The sequence below is a fragment of the Rhineura floridana genome, chromosome 1, assembly GCF_030035675.1.
Source record: "Rhineura floridana isolate rRhiFlo1 chromosome 1, rRhiFlo1.hap2, whole genome shotgun sequence".
Classification (NCBI taxonomy): Eukaryota; Metazoa; Chordata; class Lepidosauria; order Squamata; family Rhineuridae; genus Rhineura; species Rhineura floridana.
Genome location: NC_084480.1, coordinates 90,331,654 through 90,353,085, shown reverse-complemented (window position 1 = coordinate 90,353,085; position 21,432 = coordinate 90,331,654). Strand labels below are relative to the sequence as shown.

At 44.2% G+C, this 21,432-nt stretch overlaps 1 protein-coding gene across 1 annotated transcript in view; it reads left to right on the top strand.

Moving 5' to 3' along the window:
* Nucleotides 1-21,432, top strand: part of LOC133376984 (actin-fragmin kinase-like) — a 106,307-nt gene that overhangs the window by 21,661 nt on the left and 63,214 nt on the right. Inside the window, exons 7-8 of the mRNA XM_061610141.1 lie at nt 11,461-11,607; nt 14,294-14,345. Of these exons, the coding sequence (XP_061466125.1) occupies nt 11,461-11,607; nt 14,294-14,345 (199 nt within the window). The remainder of the gene's footprint in view (nt 1-11,460; nt 11,608-14,293; nt 14,346-21,432) is intronic.

The window sequence follows — 21,432 nt, the reverse complement described above, 5'->3', positions numbered from 1 at the left end:
TGGGATCTTTTACTGGGGGTTCTTGAAGAAATTTGAGGACACAGGCATGAAGCAAAAAGGTAGGCCTTTATTCTTTACAAGCATATGCAGGGTCAGCCTCCCAGAGAGTCTGGAGAGGACTGCACTGAGGTACAGTCTGCATAGATCTTTTATACAGTACTAAATACACATGTGACATTAGTTTACCAATCCCATAAGTTCCTTCCCACATAACATAACAGTTCCTCCTCTCTGCAGTCTTTCCAAACCAATCAGAAAGCATTAGGTAATATACTTCTTATTCCAATTTTCTGTCTGTCTTACTAACATCACCATTGTTCTGCTGTCCACCTGGACTAATGGTCTTCCAGGCCAGTTGAAATCAGTTACTATTGTGAATGTGCCTTCAAGCAAACCCGGTACACCCATTGTTCTTGATCGGCCAGGCTAACATGTTCCTTAACAATGCCAGGTTGGGTTTGGCTTAGCTTAGGGTGCCTGAAAGTTTATGAGCACTTACAGTTGTATTTGTTGCTATAGGTTTCTTATTCCTTATATTTTCTCAGAAATCCTATTCCAAACTATAAGAATACATAGGAAGGGATAGAATTAAGGTACAGTACTGTGCATGGAGACCATACATTTAAGACAAGGTACTGGGTAATTTTCCATAGGAGGAATGCCATCATGCGAGTTATAGCTCCACCTATCGTCCGAAGGCAAGAATGTTTCTGAAGTCAAGACTAGGGGCGTCAGGCCCCTCCCACTCTCCAGTTCATTCTTGCCTTCATCCGTGCAAGATCTATAGCTAGTGACTAGATAAGTTTTGTGTGACAGAGAGTGGAGTTTTGTGTGTGTATCTCACGTTGTTCCCTCTGTCTTGTCTTTTATTACTGTTTGTGTGTCATTCCTGGGGAATCCCTTGGGGAGGTCCTGCCTGGCCCGGGTGTTTCTTCCCAGGTCAAGCCTAACGACGCTTTAGAGAGACCATGGCTGCGGTCTCTCTCCCTTAGCGGCGGACGCAGCCTTAAGCAGGAGCTGCGGCTGCAATTTCCTCCCTGCTCCGCCGCCTTTTTCGTGCCCTGACGATCGGGAGCCTGCGGCTGCGGCTTCTTTTTGTCTTCGGCTTTTTTCTGGGGCGGCGTTTTCAATCTCCCCCGCCAGGAGCCTGCGATTACGGCTCTCTGCCTTCCCCTTTTTAGCAGCTTCTGCTGGTTGGGCTGCTTTGCCTTTCCCGACTCTTCCACGGCGTTTAACTCCTCGCCGGGACGGTCTCTGCAATCTGCGGCTGCGGCTTGCCTGTTTGCCGATTTTTCTTCCTGTTCGGGGAGTTCGCTGCTGCTCTGCCTCTTTGACGGAGGCTTCCCTGCCTAACTTACAGCCACGATTGCGTTCAGCCCCACGGCTGTAGAACTATTTAAGGTTGTCTTTTTGCAGTTAAATTTCTGACATCTTATATTTTATCTCAACTGTTGTTTCTGTGCAACGTATCCACCATTTTTGATCAAAATTTTCCCGCTTTTTTCACGGGCGCCATTTTGTTTGTTCCCCCTTTTTTTCCCGCCCTTTCTGTTTAAGGTACTAACAGGGGGCCTAGTTTGACAGAGCTGTGGCTAGCAGTTTCACAGCCTCCAGTCAGTTTCTCAGCGTTCTCTATCCTGTGTGTGTGTGTGTGCTGCAGATAGAACCCATAGGGTCACAAGTTATACTTTTTCTGCCTTTTGCAACACCTATTGATTTTACACGTTCTCATCTGGCTGTCTCAAGGCTGTGGCTGTGCACCAGGCTGTTTGAATCGTACATTCTGCCCCACTCGTGGCTGTGTACTAAGACTGTGGTCATTGTGGAACGCTATTCGAACTGTACATTCTGCCCCATCCGTGGCTGTGTACCAAGGCTGTTATTACTGGGCAAAGATATTTGAACTGTGCATTCTGCCCCATCTGTGGTCGTGTACTAAGACTGTTCATACTGTACAAAAGTCGCTGTGTACCAAGACTGTTGCTACTGTACATTCTGCCCCATCCGTGGCCATGTACCAACGCTGTTAACATTGTACATTCTGCCCCATCCGTGGCCGTGTACTTAGCCATCTGCCAGTGCATTCTGCCCCATTCGTGTGCCGTGTACTGAGCCTGTCCGGGTCTGTACATTCTGCCCCACCCGTGGCCATGTACTGTTACCCATAGAAAATATAAGATGGCGGAACAACTGGAGACAACTAAGACAGCCAAGCCGAAACTATCCAAGGCGACCAAGCATAAGCACAGCAAAGCGGTTGCCAAAACTAAACATCTTGCCAGCCACAGCACAACTAAGTGCCCACGCTATGTCTCTGTTCCGGCTTCCGATGGCACAGCCCAGGAACAGTTAACGAATCTATTTCACTCTCCTACTGCTTCCTCCGAGGAGGAGGACTCCCAGCCAGCTGCCTCCCATATTACCGCCCAGGGCTTATCGATCATCACAGTCCACTGGTCCGCCTCTACAAGCGCAACCATCTGCTTCACCGGGGCTGCAGCTGTCTCATGAGTTCCTATCCCAACTACAAGACATGCTCTCGTTCTTTACTCAATCACAGTCACCGCCTCAAGTCTCTGCCATACCTCAGCACAGTATGGGCCACCATCCATCTTGCTCCCCAAATCCCTTTGACATTGCCAGAGGCAGATGCATTGATGACGTTTCATGTGGGGAGGAGGCATCCTTTGCGCTACAAGCCGATGGAGACAAATGGAGTGATCATTCGGAACATGAGGAGGATACTTCTTAACACCTGTTCGATGCCTCAGATTATCAGCCTCTTGCTCACAGAGTATTAAACACCCTTGGTCTCCAACCTACACAACCAGCAGCTACCGCTACCGCTATTAAAGGGGCCAGGGTCTTGAAATCCCCCGCGCCAACAGAGCACTACCTTCCTGTGCCAGATCCCATTGCTAAACTGGCCAATGACGAATGGTCCCATCCATTACAAACCCATCGCTTTAACACACTTGCTAACAGGCTTTATGTTGGTCAGTGAAGCAGGCTGTGAGACTCACAGACAGGGTTTTTAGCAAAGAGAGTGAAACCTGAAGCAGAAGGGTTAAGCTGTGAGAACAGAGCGCCAAGTTTGCCAAGGTCAGTAGCTGGCTGGGAAGCCTGATAAGGAGGGATGCTTGGAAAATCTCAGTGTGGGGGAAACGTCGTCTGTGGAGAGAACTGTGTCTAATGTCTTTGCCTATTAAAGACTCTTACAAGAAACTTGCCTGGCTTATTCCTGTTCTATGCGACTCTTGGATTCCATCCTTGTATGATCTATACACGCACACACGCAACAGGGGTTATGGGCCCAGCTTATCATACAAGGTAGCGGGTTCGAGAGCAGTTGACGTGACGTTGTTGCTGAGAGAAACAAAGTGCAAGAAAGAGGCAAGTAAGAGTGGGCAACATGGCTGTAAACCTGTTATCCGGGATGCCGATGGAGAGACTGAATGCTGTAAACTACTCCAGCTGGAAATGGAGAATGAGAGCAGTTCTGATTAAAGAAGAGTTGAATGATGTCGTAGAAAACCCCCCTCCGGCAGCTCCTTCAGCAGCGTGGTTGAAGAAAGACGAGAAAGCGAAGGCTTTTATTACTCTGGGGCTGTCTGATTCACAACTGTTGCTGGTGAGTAATGAGCCGACAGCTTATCAGATGTGGGAGAAGCTAAGAGCCGCTCATGTGCAGCAAACTGCGGGGAGCAGGCTGTGTTTAGCACGGAAACTTTATCAGATGCGTTTTACAGATGAAGTGACTATGACAGAGCATCTGGCTGAATTTCGTAGATTAAATGCTGAGCTGCAAGATAGAGGAGTGCATCATAGTGACATTCAGATGGTCTATATACTGTTATCTTCATTTGATCAAAAATGGGATGTCCTGGTATCTAGTCTGGAAACTTTACCCGACGGACATCTGAATTTGGACTTTGTAGAACAGAAACTTCAACAAGAGTGGAATAGAAGACAAGAGAATAAGAAAACAGAGTTAAAAGAGACTGTGGCTGTACAACAACAACAAAATCAAAGAAGCAGGCAAGAGAATAAAATATGTTACTTTTGTGGGTCCCGTGGACATATACAGAGACATTGTTTAAAGAAGAGGAATAACAGGGACTTTGGAAGTCAGAGAACAAGCGTGAACTTTGTTACTAAGGAGGACAATAAACTAATTAACTCTAAGTGGCTTCTCGACAGTGGAGCGTCTAATTGCCTAATCACAGACTCTAGTTTATTTTACACTTCACAGCCAGCGCAGGAGAAGATTTATCTGGCTGACGGATCGACTCAGGACGCGATTGCAAAAGGCACGCTCAGGTTGAGTAATTTGGGAACTATATTAACAGATGTGTTATTGGTTTCTGGTTTAAAATATAACATTCTATCAGTAAGAAAATTGGCTCAAATAGGTTGTAAAGTTACATTTGAAGGGGATAGATGTTTTGTGAGAAAGGATGGTGAAATATGCATGCAAGGGAAATTACAGAACCAAATGTTTATGGTTGAGTGCAATCTTGATAAACCCACGTGTGCTTGGATAGGAGTTAATAAAGATAAACATGATAATTGTTTACATGAATGGCACAGAAAATTAGCACACGCACATTTCGAAAAGGTACAAAACACCCCAAAGCATAGTCAAGATTTGAAATTAACACATTGTGAGCATGTGGATGAATGTGAGGTATGCTATAAAACAAAAATGACTGTGACTCCGGTAAATAAGAGCTGTTAAAGCATGACCACTGAACCCTATCAGCTCATACATGTGGATTTGGCTGGACCTTTCCAGTGCTCAAAAGGTGGAGCAAGGTTTTATTTAGTGATTGTGGATGACTTCTCCAGATTTACACATGTGTTCTTATTGAAAAAGAAAAGTGAAGCAGAAGAGAAATTGAAGGCATTTATACAGAGGACAGAGACACAATATGGGGTTGTTATCAAAAATATCAAATCAGATCAAGGTGGGGAATTTACCAGTAATTCATTTAAAACATATTTGGAAAAGAAGGGAATAATACAGAGTCTCACTGCTCCCTTCAGCCCATCCTCCAACGGAACTGCAGAGAGGAGGAACCGGTCATTGCAGGATTCAATGAGAGCCATGCTACCAGATGCAGATATGAATAACACTTATTGGGGTGAATGTATTCTGTACACTGTTTACATTCAGAACCGCCTTATGCACAGAGTAATAGGCATGTCTCCCTATGAGAAGTTGACTGGAAGAAAGCCCAGGGTGAAACACATAGAGCGTTTTGGGGCAAAATGCTGGGTACATGTTGCAAAACAGAAAAGGCATGGTAAATTAGGCTCAAGAGCTCAGGCAGGACGCATTTTGGGATTTCAGAATTCATATTATAGAATTTGGTTGCCTGAGAAACAACAAGTAGTGTTAAGCAGAAGCATAAAGGTGATAGATAAACCTTGGAGAGACAGTCAGTTATCCTTGATAGTGCAAGCAAGCAGGAAGCAGCAGATGTTCCTTTTGGGCAGCAAATTCCATTAAGAACTGCATTGACTGATCTAATACACGGTGGCAAACGTACTGTAAAAAGGCTGAGAGGTGAAGACATGGCAATGCAAGATACAGAAATGCCAAGTACCAGTGCAGGAACAGGTGCAGGTCCAAGTAAAATTGAAAGTGAGGAAGAAATGGAAATAGATAATGTTAGGAGATCAGAAAGAAAAACGAAAGGTCAACCACCTCAGAGATTCACATTTAATGTTACACAACAGAATAATGAAACAGATAAATATCCAGTAGAATGGGAAAAAGAAGGACCAATTGATAAAGAAACAATGGATCTCATGTGGAAGTTTTGTGTTGAGGAATGAAATATAAATGTATTATCAAATAAAAGTGAACAAAAATGACTCTGTGAAACTTGTGTGAATAAAGAAATAAAGAAACCTGAACTGAATTGAAAAATGTAAATAGAAACTGTAAGAAAACAAACCATGTACTGATATGTATAGTAATGAGAAAAGTTAATATTGTAGAAATGTAATAATGAACAATGAAGTTTTGTAATCTGTGAGTCTCAGGTGGGGGCTGTTGGTCAGTGAAGCAAGCTGTGAGACTCACAGACAGGGTTTTTAGCAAAGAGAGTGAAACCTGAAGCAGAAGGGTTAAGCTGTGAGAACAGAGCGCCAAGTTTGCCAAGGTCAGTAGCTGGCTGGGAAGCCTGATAAGGAGGGATGCTTGGAAAATCTCAGTGTGGGGGAAACGTCGTCTGTGGAGAGAACTGTGTCTAATGTCTTTGCCTAGTAAAGACTCTTACAAGAAACTTGCCTGGCCTGGCTTATTCCTGTTCTATGCGACTCTTGGATTCCATCCTTGTATGATCTATACACGCACACACGCAACACTTTATTCTCTGGCTCCTGACTTCACCAGCAGACTGGCTGTTCCCGGCATAGACGAGCCGATATCCAGTCTAGTATCTAGCTCCCTTTTGCCGAGGGAAGGAGAGTCCCATCTAAAGGACGCCACTGAGCGGAGGCTGGACTCTGCCTTACGCAAGAATCATGAAGCCACCGCCTTCTCCATGCGAGCCTCTGCATCAGCTTCCATATTTTCCAGGGCAGCGATGATGTGGTTAGATGACATTTTAGAGGATCCTAATCCTGATCCTGTATCCCTAAGGAGGTCATTGATAAAACTGCGCAAGACAGCGGCATATGTAGCTGATGCCACCTTGGATGCAAACCAACTGGGAGCACGAGCTATGGCAGCTCAGGTAGTCGCTCGACGGACCCTCTGGCTTCGTCACTGGCAAGCTGACTCTACAGCCAGAGTTAATCTTTCAAGGGCACCTTATTCCGGATCGTTACTCTTCGGCGATGAAGCCCTAAAAGCAGTGCTTGTTGACCCCAAGGATGCTCGCAAGCCTGTCTTGGCCACTGTTAGAAACGTTGAGCGCAGACCTTTCAAACATTTTGCCTCGTACCGCACGTCTCACCCCTTTTGAGGAACGCGGCCCGGGGGACGAGGCCGTGATTTCCCAACACATGATTTCCGTTCCTCCAGGGGAGTCTGGAACAGATGCTTCCCAGGCAGAGGTCAGTACCAGGGGCGCAGAGGTTCTTCAACGTCCTCATACAGGGGAGGGTCTCACCAGCGCAGACAGTACTAATGCAATACCGGTTGAGGACAGACTGCTTCTGTTTGGAGAACATTGGCTGCGTCTGACTCAGGTCTCCTGGATCAGAGAACTTTTTAGTTATGGATATGCACTTGAGTTTTGGGCAACACCCCCAGACAGATTTCATCCCTCCCCTTGTCCCAGGGCACCAGCCAGGCACTGCATCATGCAAACAGCCATACATCACCTCTTGGACATAGCGGCGATAGAGCCAGTCCCTACTACAGAGAGGTCGGAAGGGGTATACTCCCTCCTATTTGCTGTGCCCAAACGAGATCTGTCATGGAGGGCGGTATTGGACCTCAAGTTCATTAACCGTTGCGTAAAGTATCGAAGGTTCAAAATGGAATCCCTCCACTCCATTACAGAAAGCCTGCACGAAGGAGACTTCCTGGCTTCTATCGACCTAAAGGAAGCGTATCTCCATGTGCCTATTTGCATAGCCCACAGAAAATTCCTTCGATTTGCCTTTGGCTCCCAGCATTTCCAATATCGAGCGATGCCGTTCGGTCTCTCGTCTGCCCCGAGAGTATTTACCAAGGTGCTACTCATACTAGTAGCTTACCTCCGGCTTCAAGGGGTCCACATCTACCCCTATCTGGACAATCTTCTAATACGGGCGAGTTCCAGGGAGCTGGTTCATCGCCATCTAACTCTCACGCTCCATGTCTTACAGGCCCATGGCTGGCTAGTCAACTTTGACAAAAGCCATCTCCAACCAACCCAAAGCCTACAGCATCTCGGGGCGATGTTGGACACCCTGCAGGCAACAGTGTTCTTGTCCCCAGACCGCATAACTGCTATCACAGACATCGCAAGATCTCTGATGCACAAAACATCCGCAGACGTCATGCTTCTAGCCAGGGCTCTCGGAATGTTGGTGTCCACCATCCATATTGTTCCATGGGCTCGAGCTCATACTCACCATCTACAGTGGGCTTTGCTGCCGTTCCAGCAGGACATTGCCACCTCAAATCATCGCACAATTCCCTTGAGCCCCGCACTGCGCCTGTCATTTCACTGGTGGACGAGGGTCCAACATCTTACCAAGGGCACTCCGTTCAGAGAACCCCGCAGGACTGTTATCACCACAGATGCCAGTCTACTTGGCTGGGGAGCCCATTGCCACTCCCAGTTCGTTCAAGGGGTTTGGACCATAGTAGAGCAGGCTCAGAGCATCAATTGGCTGGAGCTAAAGGCTGTCCACTTAGCTCTGGTTCATTTTCAATCTCTGTTCCCCTTGGACCATGTTCTCATTCGAACGGACAACACGTGTGCAAAATCACATTTAAACAGACGGGGACACCAGGTCCTGTGCTCTGCAGAACCTAGCTTACCCCATCTTCGACTGGGCAGAACAACATCTACAATCCCTGAAAGCAGAACATCTCAGAGGAATTTGGAATGTGACAGCAGACTGGCTCAGCAGACAACAGGTCTTTCCGGGAGAATGGAAACTTCATCCGACCATTTTCCATCTTCTCCAACGTCGGTTCAGCGTCCTCTCAGTCAACCTATTTGCCTCCAGTCGCAATTGCCAGCTACCCAGGTACTTTGCACGATACCTGGACATGACAGCGGAAGCTGTAGATGCTCTGTCAATACCGTGGCCGGAGGGCCTATTGTATGCCTTCCCTCCAATATCACTGGTAGTCAGAACCTTGAGGAAGGCGTGGCGCGAGAGGGCACGGCTGGTTCTGATAGCACCATATTGGCCCCGTCGACCGTGGTTCTCGGATCTCCTTGCAATGTCAGTGACGGATCCTTGGACACTCCCAGTCAGGCCAGACCTTCTATCCCAGGGCCCAGTATGGCATCAGGACCCCAATTGGCTCAACCTAACAGCGTGGCTTTTGAACGGCGACATTTGAGGTCAGCTGGACTGTCTGACGCTGTTATTGACATTATCTTAGCCTCAAGACGACCATCCACCACCCGTATATATCAACATACTTGGGTGGCATTTTCCAGGTGGTGTCAGACTCAGCACCTTGATCCTTCACAGGCTACAATACAACAGGTGCTGCAATATCTTTTGGCAGACGAGTGTTGCAACAGGTTCTTAATGATGATTAGCATGTGGATGGTCCCTCCTTGTTATGGGTTGCTTTGGTACATCCTGCATGATGGCATTCCTCCTATGGAAAATGGACCATTGGTCTCACCTGAAGGGTGATTTTCATAGGAGGAATGCCATCACGACCCTCCCAGTTGGAGGAAATTTGGATGCCTAGTTGGAGGATACCTGGATTTCTTTTCTAGGGCCTTTTATATATTCCTGTTATGCTATTTTATTACATTCAGTAGTGAAGTCAAGACTGCTATTAATGTTATATCACTATGTTAGAGTCATGTTATTATGAATATTGTTATTGTATTATGTCTTTGCTGGTAGGCCAGTTGGCCCTTTTTCCTGCACTTTTAGATATCTCTCTGGACTCGCTGCAAATGAACTGGAGAGTGGGAGGGGCCTGACGCCCCTAGTCTTGACTTCAGAAACATTCTTGCCTTCGGACGATAGGTGGAGCTATAACCCGCATGATCGCATTCCTCCTATGAAAATCACCCTTCAGGTGAGACCAATGGTCCGTTCTGAATCAGTCCCTGTCCCTCAGCCTTAGAGGGCAAACCATTTCAAAATACCTTTTTACTATGAATACCCACTTACCAAGTTGTATTCTATTTATCAAAAGTGAGAAAACACACCTAGTTATTTTAAAAATCATTATTAAACCTCACAGTTTCTCTCATTTCTAACTCTACACAAGAATCAAATATAAGTGATTTCTACCTATTTCCCAGGATCAAGCAGTAAATTATATCAATCGCAGCTTACAGAGGTTACATGTCCATTGGGTTTAAACAATACACTAATTAATAATTGTCAGTCACGCACCGGCCGAGTTTTGGCAAGAAAACAAGAGTTCAACCTGAGTTTACTTTGCCTGCTTCTATAGGCCCTTACTCACAGGTCTGATTCTGAGGCCTATTGATTTTTAGGGTTCTCTGTGAGACTGGATCTTAGGGTCTCAACAGGCCTGCAGGCCTATGGTTAATTCCTTGTGATTTTAAAACATATACCTTCTAATATCTATGATTATTATGTGTGTGGATATATAAAATTTCCCATTACCTCCACAACTTACTATTCCACAGGTGGACGAGGGCCTCAGCAACATTGTCAGTTCTATCCACTGGAAAATCCCTGAGTATTCAGTCCATAAGTCTCCAGTGGTGGACCATTGTAACAGGTTCCTAACCCCTACAGGGAAATTGGTACCATTAACCCAGGCTTCACCAGGAAGTGGTCTGACCATGACAATGGGATCACAGAAGGCCCCCTCCCTTTACTTCCAGACTACCAATCTCACCACTAGGGGCAAAAACCAAATCAAGTTGTGGCCCACACCCACATTGGGCACTGCTGAGCACTTGGCAATCATGTACCTTCCTGGTGCTAAAAGATTCTATCCCTGCCTCGTAAGGGTGCCAGGTCCCCTTCCTCTCTCCAGTGGTGCTCTGTGTGGGATTCTGCACATCTAAAACAAACTGCCTTATCAGCCACCATTACTCATCATGCCTGGCCTATACTGTGGAGGTATTTCAGACCATGCTGGTCTCTGCTACTCCATAGGGAGAGGGCCAACAGATCTGGCTACCCACCATGGGGAAAGAATCGCCCCCAGGATCTCTGGGGAAAAGATAGCCAACACACCAGAACTGCAGGAAGCCACCATTACAACAATCCTGAAGCTTGTTCGTGTAATTCTAAACCATACTTTAGCATTCTGTCTGAATGAGACCACTTTTATACATGAAAAAACATGAGCAAAAACATGCATTGGATGTTGTCTTTTTGTATCAGATTAGCAGCACAGTATTCATACATCTGGGTACATAGTGTGCAGGACTGAAAAGCTGATGCCTAATTTGTGAGATATTTGTTTGAAATATGCATGATGTGATTCTTTCATAGCAAAATAAATATTAGATTCTCAATTGTTTTATCACAATACAGCAGCAATAAAAGCTATTTTAAAAACTATAGAGACCGTTTAAAAAGTTAAGAACATGAAGAGCCTGCTGGATTAGGCCAGATAAAATAGCCATTTTAAAACCAAAAGCCTTCCTGACAAGGCAGGTTTTAACCAACTTGTGAAAGGGGACACACTAGCCTTCCATTTAGCAAGGTTTTGGCAGTACATTGTGGAACAAGCTGAATTAGAAAGTGGATTCCTCCCCCACCTCACCTTACCTCACCTAACCTAATAGTAAGAGGAGATTAATTTACTGTAATTTTCTTCTTAAGGTTCTTTAATGTGGCAAAAAGTAACCGCTACTGGCATTGCACCTCAGACTCTCAAACACAGTTCAGCTGTAGTTGGGGAAAACATCTATGTATATGGTGGCAAGCACTGTGGAAAAGCTGTTGATGACCTGCATGTGTTCAACACAGGTGAGTAGAAGTAAATCCTCATTAGTATATTCGTTTTAGTACATGATCAGTCAATCCACAATTATTCAATAAAGCAGGTTCTATCCATAAGTACAAATAGAACGTCTAAATATTTGTTTATTTTTAGGATTTCTTACCCTCTCTTCACCATAAGGTCCCAGGTCAGGTTACAACAATGTAAAGATACAGTATTTAAATCAATTAAAACAATTTACATCAAGCTGATCCCACCAGGTTTTACAGTAAAAAGGAGTGGGGTTTAACTAGTGTCATGTGCCCCCATTTGCAGAAAAGAGATGGAGACACACTGGAAATGGCAGAATAGTGAGTGTGTCTCTACCCAGAGCAAGAGGATTCCCAGGGAGAGGCGATGTATCAAGAGAAAAAAGGAGACTTGTCTCCCTAGGCAGAACACCTGGGGATTCTTGCGAGTAGCCGCGTATTCAGCCTCTGCTTAAGATCTTGGGGGTTAAACAGGAAAATTTGCTGAAAGAGCTTCACAGCTCCTGTGCACGACAGTCCTGAAACCCTTGTAACTGAACCTGGACACCTGAACTTTGGCCTTCATCCTTAATCCTTATTGTTGCTGTCCCTTTGCCTTGTAAAACCATATGGACTATATTCTGCTCTTTCCACAACGCTGAATTTGTACCATTAGTCTGCAATAATAAACGTTCAGTTCTTTACTTAGAAGAAAATGCACTTCTTGTTATTTTGGAGTAGGAGCTATGACTTTGGGCCTCAGCATTTCCTCCTACTTTTTATATTTCTGCATTTACACTTCCAGGCTTTTAAAAGTTTGATATTAGTTTGGTACTGCAACTATTTATACAGTGAATCCCTAGAGCAGGAGTGGGGAACCTGTATCCCTCCAGATGTTGCTAGATGTGTGGAGGAAGCATTAGTGCACCCATGTCTGTGTAAGTATTTGCAGGAGGCCCCACCAGCAATAAATCAGGCCCAGATGAAGGGACATTGCTTCTTTCAGTGTGCACAGATAAAAGGCAAAAACACTGAGGGTGGGGGATGGGCTAGATTAGGAACCAGAAAAAGGAAAGCTGAGAGAAGCAAGAGAAGGAGACGGAGAGGAATTATCAGGATGCATTCCATTTCTCTCACAAAGTGAGCAGTTTGGTGGGGGAACAGAGATAAGAGGGGTGCGCCCTCTAAGAAGCATTCAGAGAACAGCCAGAAGAGAAGGGGGAGAGCCCTCACAATCTGAGCAAATGAGAAGGGAACAATAACAAGAGACATTGGAATCAGAGTCTGGGACAAAAAGTCCTGGGCTATGTGCACATTAGTTGTTTCAAAAGCAGTAAGACCGTTTTGTCTGGCTATAGTTTCAAATATATTTGCCCACAGCTGGACACAACTTCCTTCCCTGCTGCTGATGTCAGACATTTTAGGACCACCCACAGCAAAGTATTATACCAATCACTGACTCCGCCTGAGCCTACAGCAAAAAGTTGTCATTAGACACACCTGGAGTGGCAACTGGGTTGATAGCAAATCAGTTTTGAAGTCTGTGTGAAACTGACTTCAAGGTAAAATGCCCTTGATCTCCAGTTTCCCAGGTTTTGGAGTAAAAAGGGGCAGAATTTCACTTAATGTCATGTGCCCCTGATTTCAGAAAACAGTGGTGGGGACATGCTGAAACCAGCACAACTACGTCTCCAGCCCTAGTGGTGAATTTAAAACAGAGAATGATGAAACATAAGGAAAGTAGGGGCAGGAAGCAGGATAAAGGACAAGTGGAGGGAACGAGTCCAGAGACAAAAGGGGAGCCTGATCTCTTGTAGTATACTCTGGAGTAAGAGTATATTGGCACTTTGAGAATCCTCGGGGTGAGGGAGAAGAGAAAGTAGATGAACACAGAGTGAATATAACACTGGACTACAACTCCCACCATCCCTGACCAATGGCCATGCTGGCTGGGGCTAATGGGAACTGGAGCACAACAACATCAGGAGGGCACCATATTCCCCACTAGGGTTGCCAAGATCAGGGCCTAAGACTGATCCTGTGTCTAGGAGAAGAGAAAGTCAGCCAAGTGCAGGTGTTCTTACAACACTGTAATGGGAAAAACCACAAGATGGAATTCTCCCTTCCCCCTGCACAACTTTTAAAGATACAGAAGACCTCTTGGAGGCTGGGCCTGGCAACCAAGAGGTCTTCTGTATCTTCAAAAGTTGTGCAGGGGGGAGAAAGAATTCCACCTTGTGGTTTTTCCCATTACAGAGTTGCAAGAACACCTGCACTTGGCTGACTTTCTCTTAACTTTCTCCTAACGGTACAGGATCAGTCTCAGGCCCTGAACTTGGCAACCCTATTCCCCACCCCTGCCCAAGGTGGACCAGTGCCTTTATGTGCCAATTATTATGGTTTTGAAAGTATATAGGCACACTTTTTATACACATGCTTTCCAGTTTTGATGCTAAAAAATTAATATTATATTGCAATGGTAGCCAATTTCATGCCCTCCAGTTATTGTGGACTCCACTTCCCATCAGCCCTAGCCAGTTTGGCCAGTGGTCTGGAATGATGGGAGTTAAAAGTTCAAAACACCTAGAAGTGTATCACATTGTCTACCACTTTTATATTGAATGCATTTTTCCACTTCTGTACATTATTCTTCAAAGCATCCTAAAGTACTCTCTGCTACCATGACATTTATATTATCTTTCAGTGTCCCAAAGCTGGATGCCAGTCAAAACCTCTGGTTCCGCCCCTGGTGCCAGGTTAGTCCTGATGATGATGATTAGTCACTAGCTAACCTCAGAGCTGAACTGAAATAAAATAGCACAAGCAAAGACAGTTTAGTCATGTGCTCCTCTTCTCTGTCAGAGAAACTGCTGAAAAAGACAGAAATAATGTTTTAAGTCTAAGGCCTTGTTCTCAAGGCCAATCCACACACAACATGGCTGCCATTCCACCTTCATCTGTAAAGCGGGTAGGGGGGTAGAGGGACGTCTTACTTTACAGCAACAGCATTGTGCAGAAGAGGGAACTGAACCCTTGGGTCCCTGCTCTTGGTTGTTCCAGACCCTTTTCCCCAGTCCTGACTCCAATAAAATGTGAGTTGGGAACAAAGAAAAGAGGCTGGTGCAACAAACTGTAATGACACATAGGAGGGGAACAATGTCTGTACAGGGCCAGCACCAGCACTCAACACCCTCAGGCAGTGGCTGGGGTCAGGTACTCACTGCTCATTCCCCCAGAGAAGGACTTATCTGATGGCTGTACTTGGTTCTGAGTACCCCACCAACATCATTTTAAATTTCCTCCAATGTGTCAGAGAGATATTATGACAAGGTACTGTGGGAGATCAATGTGGCAGCGCAGCTTAGGCAGCAGCTTAGGTGGCAGATTCAAGCTATGTCCCTTTGGGACTTTTTTTCTGGGTTAGGAAGCTGTGTGGCTCTGCTTCTTAATTCTGCCCTTGTCCTGCACTTCAGGATGGAGATTATCAGAATGAGGGCACAAGGTGTGTTCTTTTTTTACTTACTTGCTGGGTTGTAGGGTGGTATACAGAAGGAGCAGCCCCAGTTATTGCATGAACGAAAGTTTGGTTTCAGGAAGTGATGATGATCCTCTAAGCCAGCCTTTCCCAACCAGTGTGCCTCCAGGTGTTGTTGGACCACAACTCCCATCAGCCTCAGCCAGCATTGCCAATGGTCAGGAAAGATGGGAATTGTGGTCCAACAACATCTGGATGCACACTGGTTGGGAAAGGCTACTCTATGCATAGGCCCAAGGCCGTGGAAGCTGAAAAGATACTGGTCAAACTTTCTTGAATACAGGGGTCATACTTCCTACCATAAAATGTTGAGATAAACATAGAGATAGACCCTATATTTTTGCTGACAGTGGGGCACCAGGATGGGAGATAGCTGTAAGGAAAAAATGAAACGGACTGTCTTCAAGTTGATCCAAACTTATGGCAACCCTATGAATAGGGTTTCCATGGTAAGCAGTATTCAGAGGTGGTTTACCATTGCCTTCCTCTGAGGCTGAGAGGCAGTGATTGGCCCAAGGTCACCCAGCGAGTTTCATGGCTGTGTGGGGATTCAAACACTTGGTCTCCCAGGTTGTAGTCTAACACTCTAACCACTACACCACACTGGTTCTGATAGCTCTAATAATAACACAGAACGCATCCTTAGAAAATGCAATTCCCTCCCACACACACACACCACCACAAATAAATAAGCAGATAATTTATTTCTGTGACCCATTCAAGCCTGCACTGAAACAGCACATAATTTTTGGTTAATTGGGAGTGAAACATTAAGCCACAAGGCTAGTGGTATCTAAATGCTGCTTTTTGATCTGGTTAATACTATGTACCAACCATGTCATGAATGGTTGGGACTTTTATTGTCTCGCCAAAGACTGTTGACTCTTCCTTGGAAGGCAGAGATAATAGTTTGAATTCTAAAAATCTGTTTTATTCTTGGACATTGCCCTGATGGACAGTAGAGGTTGTTGTTGTTATTGTTCTATCTCTTGGTTTTAGCAGAACTTGGAGTAAGGGTCTCCTACTACATTTTGCATTTATTACCTATTTCCTTGTAAGATGCCTGATTCCTGGTTCAGCCCTGCTTAAATTCAGAGAGAGTCTATGCTATCTTTTAAATTTATTTTATTTACAGTCCCATAGGCCAGTATCAAATCTTGTTAATTTGATCCATTGGTATCTTTGGATATCTTTTGATTTGACCTGATCCCTGTTCAGAGTTAAGAGTTTCCTATGTTTTTGTGTGATTAAATTGGAATGCAGGGGTTCATGGAAAAGCACTCCAGTTATCATAATCTATAGGAGATGGGGTGAAGGGGCCAATAAAACATGAACCAAACACTTCAGGGTTGAGGTGAGTGATGTCTTCCTCAGTTATTTGGTAACTACCCAAGTATGTGTAAAAATAAACCCAAGGTTGGAGATTTATTTCTCAGAATGGCCTAGCTGGTCAGGGACAGATTACTTTTAACTAATGCACACTTAAAAGTTAAATTAGTATAGGTCCAGATGAGATCTTGGAGTGTTTTAAACTAAAGTATTTCTCAGTTTTTCATGTTTTATTCTCATATGGTTTTATTGCTGTGGGGTTGCCACAATAAATGTGGCTCTGATGTGGAAACGTGGAAACTTTTATTTCTGATGAAGTGAGTCTTGCCTTCTCCTCCGTAAGCCAGAGAGGGAGAAAGAGGGGCAGACATGGCTGGATGGCCTAATTTTTGTAGTGTTGCAAAAGTCTGATGAAGCCCACATTACATTGGTTACATTAGAGCAGGGTTAGGGAGCCTCCAGCCTCTGGGCCAGTCATAGCCCTCAAAGGGGTCCAGATTGGCCTCCAAGGCCATTTTCCCCAAACCGCACCCACCCACCAGCTGATGTCATTAGTGAGAATGGGCGTTTGAAGGCCTGCTCCCATCCGCCCTTCAGCTGATGAGTCAATCGGAGCATGCCTTTAATCCCCTCCGCACTTCTCTGTGCAGATTGGAGTGCAGCTTTGGGTTCTCTTTGAAGTCTTGAAAATTGGGGCTTCAGAGGGAAGCATCACCTAATGTCACTATGGCATCAGGTGACTGAGAGGTGTAGGGCCTGCCCACCTTCAGCTTAGGCCCACCATGGGTCGGGGAGATGAAGATCTGGCCCTTTGGACAGAAATGGTTCCTCACCTGTGCACTGGAGGATTAATTTTATTTTTAGAAACTTATTTCCCCTGTTCAGAGGTAAAATCCTTTACTTTGGGCAATTAGGCTGAGAAAAGGGGGGCGGTAGATTTATGATAAGAATTCATGGGGGTATAATCTTCCTCAGCCAGAGACCAAGTGGTGTCCAAGTTCCTCTTGGCTTAAACAATCTGTATGACCCAGTTGTGATAAGGATGATGAAAGATTTCAGGTTGCCATTAGAAGAAAGAAAATGAACAGTCTGAAATGTTGGGTTGGCATCGTGATTGATTGGGGAATCAATTTTAAGGAAGTGTAAGTTACACCCTCTGAATCACCCTCTAAGTCAAAAAAGAACTAGAAAGAACCAATCAGTGGCCGGAGATTTAAAATGAGAGGGGCTTTGTATTTTTTTCTCTCCCCCCCCCTTACAATGTTTAGCTTACACTGGTTTTCCTCTATAGATATCTTTCTCCCTCTTCCAACAGCATCTTCACTGAAGGCATGCTGGTTTAATGTTTCTGCGGAGATGGAGTAGATCTGTGCTTCTTGCATTTAACCTTAGCTTTTACCCCAAGCCATTTCCTTGAGTAAACTGGTCTGTTTGCTAAAATAAGACCTGTACTCCTCCCAGGACAAGCCTCATAGAAAATAGTTTTTGTGGGTTTTTAAGGCTCTTTTTCCTCCATTTTTTAATTGTGCTATTCCTCATGGGTGATTTTTCCTCAGGAATCTTCCAACAGAAACCAGTAGACTTCACTGCAGCAATTCTAGTAGACTTTTAACTATCTTGTAGATTAGGCAGTTAAATATTTTCACTGCTTTTGTTCTTAAGTTAGCTGAACAGGAGGGTGTTAGAAAGATAATTGCTTTCTTATATTTCATTTTTTTCTTGTTATGCCTTAAGCAGTTAAATTGTTTTTACAAAATCCAATCCAGTTCGTTTTTAAAGGGAAACCCTAATTCCCACTGTCCAAAACAAGATGCAAACCAAAGCATAGCCATCCTTCAAAATTCAGACTTCTCCAAATTTTGCAAAGCAGTTCTCCAGCCAAGTAATGTGTACAAAAATGCATATACTAGGGGAAAGTGTTCATATAAATGCACAGAGTAGTGCAAATAGCATATATTAAAATTCATTATATTAGGGAAAATTGCTTTGCAAAGATGTGTATATTAGGAGAAAATTACACTAAAATGCTGATGAGTTTCCATGAGGACTTCTTTTTTTAAAAAAAATCACAAACTGTTGTGGAAATGTGGAGAACTTAAGACTGGAAAATATGAGAAACTTGAGAGAGAGAGCAAAATGGACCAATTTGCCTATCCCTAATCACACTGGAGCAAATTATCATAGAAAGTTGAGAACCATTTTTCAGGGGGCATTTTTTGTCAGGACTACAGCACAGGGGAAAGGGTTAAAAACACTCATCTTTATGCCTCCATGTCACAGCTGCTATTGAAAGTGGGGGGAGGGGGAAATCACACAGCACCAAATTATACATTTGAGTGTAATTTATAACTAGGGTTGCTAGGTCAGAAGCATCCCAAATCCTGAGATTTCAGGGGTGGGCCCTAGTGATGTCATGGGGGTGGACCCTAGTGATGTAATTAAGCATGATACATTAAGCCTCAACCACAGATGCTGGGAGGATACACTGAAAAAAATTTTCTGATTGGAAATTAAGATAGAAATCTTAGCTAAATGAGGGTGTTTCCAGGTCCAGCTGAAGTGATGGGATAATTCCTTCTTACCTGCTTAGAAAGCCTGGGTAAGGAGTATTTAATCTAGTCTACTTGCTTCTGGCAAGAAGGGTTTAAGTGCCCTCAGGCCAGGCCAGTCACCAGAAGGCCATCGTAGGAAGAAAGAAGCCTAGTGTTGTGGAGATGTTAGATGGGAGCACTCAGGAGTAAAGATGGATACCCCTGAAGGTTGCAATTCTAAACACTTACTACGGGACTAAGCCTGATTGAACTCAGTAGAACTTACTTCTGAGTACATATGGTTAGGATTGTGCTGTTGGTAGGGCTTGACTAGGAATCCTTTGCAACAATGTCCATATGAAAGCACGGTTGGCAACCTCCTGCCTGGAATGCCCTGCCTTTTAACAAGGCTGTTCCAAAAGTCTTTACAGAGTTGACTCTGGACTGCAAAGAGAGGTTTGAGAAACGAGTAAGAGTTAAGAAGATTCTCTACTCTTTCCTGCCTACCTTGTGGGCTCCTATAAACTCACTTTGACAGCCATCCCAATTCCATTGAGTAATAACTGACAGAAAGAAAACACAAATGGTATGGTCTACCTTCCTAGGCAGTAGATTGGGAAAACAGCAACTGAAGCCACACTTCCCAGCATGTGAAACAAATAACAAGGTGCATCATCGGTGGGTTTAAGGGGGCTGAGCTGAGCGCATGGAACCACTGTTGTTGCTTCTATGGATGTAAGGGAGTAAGGTCAGAGATAAATTAAATGCAAATAGAAGAAGAAAAGACAGTGATGATTTCCTAAATGCAATACCATACCAACCACAACAAGAGTCCTATGAGTAAGACAGAAAACTCAGCATCCCCCAACCAGTCAGGATTCCTAACCAAAACTAAAAAAATCCCAGCACCCAGTCAGCCAAGGTCATACAAATCCCCATGCAGCACAACCTGACCCCGGGGGCTGCACTTAATGCAAAATGCTGCGGCATGATTGCTGACATGAGTGAGACCCTATCAGCACATAATACCTCTGCTTTGAAATGTGCACTGATTGTCGATTTGCTACCTGGCCAAGTTGAAGGTGTTCTTTCCATGTTACAGGTTTCATGTTGTACTTGTTCCGCTCTTGTAAGAAATTGATCCTTTAGTGTAGCAGCACCTATGCTTGGGAACTCCTTGCCTATTAACATTAAGCAGGTGCCTTCATTGTACTCATTTTGGCACCTGCTAAAAACATTTTTGTTTAAGCAAGCCTACTCATGCATGTAGAAGCTATTATATTTTTTATCTTTTTAAACTCGTTGGTTTTGTTATTTTGAATGTTTTTAAATACCTGTCTTTAACTGTTTTTGCCAATAATTTTACTGTTTTAATTCCTTCTATAAACCACTTTGAGGGTGTGTGTGTTTTTACAATAAAACCATATATAAATGTTGTAAATAAAATAAATAAATAAATTTTGGAATTACTGTGGCCCTTGAGTCTCTTTCCTCTTTTGTACCAAGTCAGGCCATTTGGTACCATCTAGCTCAGTACTGATGACATGGACTAGTATTAGCTCTCCAGAATTTAAAAAAACCCTGCATACACACTTTTATTACAATTATAACTAAAATTGTTTACTGTGTATGCGCACCAAGATCCTGCTGTAATCTTCTGTTGTAGCGCAATCCTGTGCATGTTTACTCAGAAGCAAGTTCCAATCCTGTACACAGTACTCTTTATGCTGCTGAACATTATATATTTACTGAATTCCTGCTGTGAGACAAGCAGGAAAGGAAACTTATCAGAACTTGCAATGGGGTTTAGGTATTGTCTAGGGGTCAACAAATCTTGTCAATCATAACCCTGACTTCACTTATTGGCTAAAAACGTGAAATGGCAAGGATAAGAGCAGCTGGTACTAAGAGAAGTTGCGGGGGCAGGGCTGACATTTTCATTTATATCTTTTGAACCAAACCACCTAGAAACTTTTTTTTAAAATGAAAGCTAAGAGTCCGAAGATTAAGGTGACTCACTCAGAGAGGATCCCCAAAACCCAGCATCTCCGGGTGAAAACCAGAGACTTGGCGACCCTAAATTACACCCTTAAGTAGCATGTGCTCTGGCCCTTCTGCATTATGAGCTGTGCTTAGTCTACTTTTAAAGATAAATATTAAAATGTATTAGTGGTATTAAATGTTGGCAAAATAGTTCACAAGAAGAGACATTGTAAATTACAACTAATGTATTATAGGGAGTTTGATACTATTGTGAGGGCTTGACTGAGTATGGCTCACAGACATTGTCTTAATTCCTTTGATTCCTGACCATCTATGCATGCATCTCATCAGGTTCCTTGAGCTTTAAGTTTGGACATGGCAGGGGACACTATGCTTAGAGTTCTTCCATAAAGGTGCAAAAGCTCTTGGCAGAACAAAGTCAAAGAGAGCTTCTCCACACAACCT